The following is a 6,000-nucleotide window of genomic DNA, read 5'->3' as shown; positions in this document are numbered from 1 at the left end:
AGTGTTGTAAATCTCCCGAGATCTTCCCGAAATCTCTCCCGAGATCTCGTTTTTAGAAGGCAACCGAGACGAGATGTTCATCTCCCTAGATTTCTCGGTCAACGAGGTCAAACTTAGTCAAAGTCACGATTTCTCGGATTTTCTTGCTAATTTGTAAGATTTTCTTGTAAAATTCATAATTTCTAATATTTTCTCGCTCATTTCTCGGATATTTTTGTAAGATCTCGTAAAAACGTATATAAATATACATATATTTATTGTTTTATGTATATTTTTATTAAAAACCCTATAAAGTTAACGTAAGTCAACGTCCGAGACCTCCCCGAGATTATTCCGAGATGCCGAGATCTCCCTAAAAAAGTTTAAACGAGATCTCCCCGAGATCCGAATTCTCCAACCTTACATGCAAGTCACATGACATGATTTAACGGACTGTTTTAACAGAATGTTGACGGAGGGACGCGTAATCAAAAAAGGTGATAATAGTGGGACGCTGAAAGCAAAAAAAAAAAAAACTTGAGAGACGCTGTTAGCTTTTTTGGGTAAAATGGAGGGACCAACGACACAATTTTTTTTTTTTTTTTTTTCTTTTTCATATATTGGGTATTCAATAAAAAATGGGTATGTTGTGGCGAAGTAACAAACAAAGAACATCATATCCACATGTCCATTCCAAATAAAAACAACAAATAAAGTCAATAATCGGCATCTGTTGAATGTATTCTCATCTCGCCTCATCTATATAACAAAAAAAAAAAAAAAAAAAAATATATCGTAGACGTCTATTTCGTAATACCAAAATTCACATAAACATCGATCCAACCAAACCCTAAATTTCAAACTAATCGAATCGAATTGAATTTCGCTAATCATCTCAACTATACCCTCCAATTCTTCAATTTCCTCTTTCTAATCGACCGATCGAAATAAATTTCGTACTTATTTTCATCGATTTCACTTGATTGATCAGCGATGTTTCCAGGTATGATGGATCCGGAGATGATGCGACTTGCTCAAGAGCAAATGAGTCGTATGTCGCCTGCCGATTTGGCCAGAATTCAACAACAGGTTCATTAGTTTTTATCTGATTTGCTAGTTCACATGATTGATTGTTAGATTGATGTATGTTTACTTAGGTTTTGAAGTAATAGTATTGATGTGATTGTTTTAATACTGATTAATGCTAAGAGGTGTATAATATTAATGATATGCAATTGCAGATGATGTCGAATCCTGATTTAGTGAGAATGGCAACTGATAGCATGAAGCATATGAAACCTGAAGATTTTAGGCATGCTGCAGAACAATTAAAGTCTACTAGACCTGATGAGATGGCAGAGATTGGTGAAAAGATGGCAAATGCAACACCTGAGGAGCTAGCTGCTATGCGGTCTCGAGTGGATGCACAAGTTAACTATGAATTGAATGCAGCTCAGATGCTAAAAAAACAGGTAAGTCGGAAGTCTTGGAACTGTTCTATTCTGTTTCTAAGTGGTATATACTCGATGCATGGATATGTGAACATACATTTATAGACCATTTGTGTTGATACACTTTCATTAAGTCACTGTTTCTACTTATGACGCCGGGTTCTTCTAAAGTGGTTTTGTACTTCAGTTGTCGCATTCTTGTAAGTTGTGATAAATGTATGATATTCGAGTAGTCTTGTACCCGTGCAAAGGGGCATCAGAGAATAATTTCGACCACTAGATGGATGCATTGGTTACTAGTGATTTCTCATTTTTAATGATGATGTGGAAAAGAGGGTGATGATATCGTTATTATTGGTGGGATGATGTGTGATTTTCTCATTGGTGTTACTTAGCCAAAAAGTGGGGTGGGTAAATGCTTTATATAACAGTCTATAGTTGTTAGTTATTGTTTTTTAAAGTTGGAACATGAAAACTGACTTTAGACCACTAGATGGATGCAAGTAGGTTATCTTGAATGTTTTCTTAAAATCTTGATATATCTTAAAATTTGTTGTTAATGTTTTCTGTGGTAGTTTTTTGTTTGTATATATCCTGAACAATGATTAAAAGTTGTCTATGTAGTGATTGCTTTTTTCTAATTACTGCTATGAAAATGAGCTTTCGCTTTCATTCTGGCAGGGGAATGAATTTCACAGTCAGGGAAGGTTTAGTGATGCCTTGGAGAAGTATAAGCGGGCAAGTGCTGAACCTAAAAAGTCTTAATTTTTATGGGTTTGCTCCTTGTAGTTTTAAATTGTAGATTCTTCTATAAGCTTGGAAAACTGACTTCTTTTATCTCTTACCTTGCATTATTATTCAGGCAAAAAATAATCTGAAAAATGTTCCGTCTTCTAAAGGCGCAACTCTCGTTCTCGCATGCTCTCTTAATTTGATGTCATGTTACTTGAAAACAGGGCAATATGATGAATGCATAAATGAAGGCACAGAGGTGTGTTAATTTATGTTTTTTTGTCTTATAGTTCTTATACAATATACTATGGCCTCCCTCAGATTCTACTGAAATTTAGTTTTCTTACTTTCTTTGTCCACACTCCTGTTTTCTCATATTAACATTGTGACTTAATTTGAACTTTCAGGTATTGGCAACTGATGCAAGAAACGTCAAAGCTCTTTATAGGAGAGGCCAAGCATATAAAAATTTGGGGCAAATACAAGTAAGTTATATATTCTATTAACTCTTAATTGAGGCCAAAAAATTTATACTGCCAACGTTTTACGGAGATATAAATCCATCTGATTGGAATTGCAAACTTTCTAGAAAGCAGTGTCTGACTTGTCTAAAGCACATGAATTTTCTCCTGATGATGAAACTATTGCAGATGTCCTAAGGTATAATACCTTTAATATGTTTATTGTTATCTCTTTTTTTTTTTTTTTTTTTTTTTTTACGACTGTATACTCTGTTACAATCATGGTGTCACACCAACTGTTTCATTTTGTTATTTCCCATATTCTCTAGTCCGATAACAATACAAATGTTAAATATCAATTCATGGTTAACAATGTATTGTCTGATCCCTTGTCTCTTAATGTACGCCCACAGGGATGCCAAGGATAAATTGATCGAACAAGGTGATGAGGATGCACCAGGAGGTATGTTGTGTATTTAATTCAGTTATCATACAGATGATGTTTTCATGTCTTCTCTTTTTGCTAAGACTTGTATGTGATTCAACAGGCATAAGAATCGAAGAAATTACTGACGAAGTGCCTACTTTATTATCTGAAAAGGATCAAGCTTCATCATCGAGATTGTCTGATGATAATAACGATGTTACTACACAAGCTAGGAAGAGCAGTGTTGTTTTTAACGATGACAAGGAATCGATCAGGTTTGTTCGATATTTTCTGTAACACTACTATCATCCAGGCTACTATTTTAATATTTTTTTTAAAAAAAATCAGATGATATATGTTGTGGTGTTAGTAGCTCTTTTCTTGGGGACTACTTTACTATTATTTTAATTCGAGAAACAATCATGTGCCAACTTACCATGTTGGTGGTTTGTAATTTTTGCATTAGACACGATTCACTTTGAACCTAGGCTATTAAAGCCAATAGGATTTAGGCACAATTATAAAGAAAAAGTCACTTATTGACGGTTTTATATGTTTATTGAATAGATCCTTTCAGAACCTTATGTCTCAAGCTGATCCAAAAACCATGGCATCTCTGGGTAGTGGGCAGTTTGAAGGTTTGTCTCCTGATATGATGAAGACTGCATCAGACATGATTAGCAAGATGCCACCTGATGAATTTCAGAAAATGGTTCAGATGGCAAGTTCCTTTCAGGGGGAGAACCCATTGTTGAATAGGAATAATAATAATGAGTCAGGTGTACCACAGATGACGCCCGACATGCTTAAAACGGCTACGGATATGATGAGTAAGATGCCAGCTGAAGAGCTCCAAAAGATGTTTGAAATGGCATCATCTTTGAATGGAAATGGTCTACAGTCAAATAGGACTAGTAATAATTCAGTAGGTCAAGGAAGTCAAAGAAGCTCGATTGATAATGAAAATAATGCTGGAAGTGATCCTTTAGAAGGGCTTTTGAGTTCAAGAAGTGCACCTCAACCTAACTTCCCTAGCTCTAGCTCTGATATTCGAAGCCAGCTGAAGAATCCAGCCATGCGCGAGGTACAAAGCTCATTATGTTGATAGTGTCAATTTTCAGTTGCTTTTATAGGTAGTTTTGAAAGGATTAATCATCTAATTTTCTCCACAGATGATATTTATTTTTGTGTGTTCTGTATGAAATCTCAGTATTCTAGTGGGTGCCTTATTTTACAAATTCTTCTTTGACTTAATAATGTTTGGCAGATGATGACGTCAATGATGAAAAATATGAGCCCTGACATGATGGCTAATATGAGTCAACAATTTGGAGTTAATCTCTCGAAGGAGGATGCTGAAAAGGCTCAACAAGCGATGTCGTCTTTGACACCAGAGAATCTGGATAGACTGGTAAACTTAACTTCACTTGATTGCACCTTTAGAATGGTGTTAAGATGTCATTATCAGCCCAGTTTCCTATAATTGGGTCAACTCAAGCTATATATACGCTTTGTTTCGTAAGGGCAAATGCCTTAAAAGTTACATGTTACCTCTAATGGTTCAATGGGTCAACTTAACATGGTTGCTAGAAAATACTGAGAAGATTGGAGTATGCTAGTGGTGTAGTTTTTTATACCATATATATAATATATTAGTTATTAGTTATACAGTTTTAGATAAAGGGAAAAAAAGTTTGTCGGTCAACTCTATCTGACCTTTTTTTTTTACTTGTATTACAAATTTCCCGTTCTATGAACTCCCTATTACTCAATTCTAAGAACATGCCAGTCCGATTTTCAAATTCTGTTCAATTAATCCGTCAACGTCGGTTAATGAGTCAAAATCGGATTTAGTTGGTCAAATCGGTCAAAGTCAAAATTGGTCAATATTTAAATATGAATTTAAAACTAGAATTTCAGAGTTTCTGCAATTGAACGATATGTTTATGTTTCTAGACAATTATGTTAATGTTAATGTTTATGTTCATATTTATGGTTTTATTCTCTATTTACACAATTTTGAAATTTGTTATTTAAATCTATAAAAAGTCCAGTATGATATATCCCGAGTTGTCGATTACTCCCTCCAAAACTTCGACCGAGGACTCCCCTAGTGTCGAGTTTTGCAACCTTGGCTATGGTCATCTAACAATATCTGATTTCACAATTGTTTGATAAGAACCTGGTTTAGCACCAATTAGTTCTAGGGCCATTTTGGTGCCTTGTTTTTGTTTTTTCATATTTGGTTTTTTATTGGTGCAGATGAAGTGGGCAGATAGAATACAACGCGCCGGCGAAGGTGCTGTGAAGACAAAAAATTGGCTTCTGGGGAGGCAGGGCTTAATTATGGCGTTATGTATGCTCGTTTTTGCGGTATTTCTCCATTGGCTGGGGTACATTGGCAGGTAACCGCAGCCATTCGTTTACCAAAATCAGTCGACAAACAAGGAAATCATGTAATCTTCTGACCTAGTTGGGGAAATGGTGTCATGCAAAATACACAGATTTGGTAATTGGGGCCTGTGGAATACATATATTATAGAACATGTTTATGCTCTTAAGACGGATATTGTAATACCCTGGATCGTCTTTTTGCATCTAATCGATCAATTTATTATTCAAATTAGTTATATAGATGGTTAGCATGTTACTTGAATTTTTTTCTTTAATCACGTTACCGGCAGAATTAGTCACAGTTTGTTCCGAATCAGCTGATTTTTCGCGACCACCGAACATCTAATATGTTTTTTATTAGTTACATAGACCGTAGCGACAATAGTACCACCCTCGATATGTCCTTATCATGTCCCACGAGTACACCTATAGCATTGCTGTGCCCTCGCCTCTTGCGCTTCATTTAGTGATTATCTAGCACAATTGAGGACGGATGTGAGTCTTTAATTAGTTATACCAGTGGATAATGTCAATTTTTTTGAGTAACGCCATTGAA

The 6,000-nt window shown here is 35.4% G+C and overlaps 1 protein-coding gene across 2 annotated transcripts; it reads left to right on the top strand.

Annotated features, from left to right (window-relative positions):
* The first annotated feature begins 772 nt into the window (after positions 1–772).
* Positions 773–5,680, top strand: LOC139862673 (outer envelope protein 61-like). Of its 2 annotated transcripts, XM_071851297.1 has the most exons (11): positions 773–1,068; positions 1,221–1,451; positions 2,112–2,168; positions 2,293–2,421; positions 2,570–2,647; positions 2,752–2,822; positions 3,037–3,086; positions 3,172–3,325; positions 3,618–4,134; positions 4,318–4,461; positions 5,313–5,680. In XM_071851297.1, exons 1-11 carry the CDS (start codon positions 973–975, stop codon positions 5,457–5,459), a joined length of 1,674 nt encoding a protein of 557 aa, XP_071707398.1. In that variant the 5' UTR covers positions 773–972; the 3' UTR covers positions 5,460–5,680. The 2 variants fall into 2 exon arrangements, with proteins under 2 accessions (XP_071707398.1, XP_071707399.1); XM_071851298.1 differs by lacking the exon at positions 773–1,068 and having other exon boundaries at positions 1,317–1,451; positions 2,112–2,172; positions 2,296–2,421.
* The last annotated feature ends 320 nt before the right edge of the window (positions 5,681–6,000 follow it).

Source organism: Rutidosis leptorrhynchoides, chromosome 8 (assembly GCF_046630445.1).
Source record: "Rutidosis leptorrhynchoides isolate AG116_Rl617_1_P2 chromosome 8, CSIRO_AGI_Rlap_v1, whole genome shotgun sequence".
NCBI lineage: Eukaryota > Viridiplantae > Streptophyta > Magnoliopsida > Asterales > Asteraceae > Rutidosis > Rutidosis leptorrhynchoides.
The sequence above is the reverse complement of the archived record's forward strand: the minus strand, read 5'-3'. Positions and strand labels throughout refer to the sequence as shown.

Excerpts from the sequence above, each read along its gene's own strand:
- LOC139862673 (XM_071851297.1), top strand. The coding sequence starts at position 973 with ATGTTTCCAGGTATGATGGATCCGGAGATGATGCGACTTGCTCAAGAG. Across the intron at positions 2,648-2,751 it reads AAAATTTGGGGCAAATACAA|AAAGCAGTGTCTGACTTGTC; the intron begins GTAAGTTATATA and ends CAAACTTTCTAG. Across the intron at positions 4,462-5,312 it reads CAGAGAATCTGGATAGACTG|ATGAAGTGGGCAGATAGAAT; the intron begins GTAAACTTAACT and ends TTATTGGTGCAG.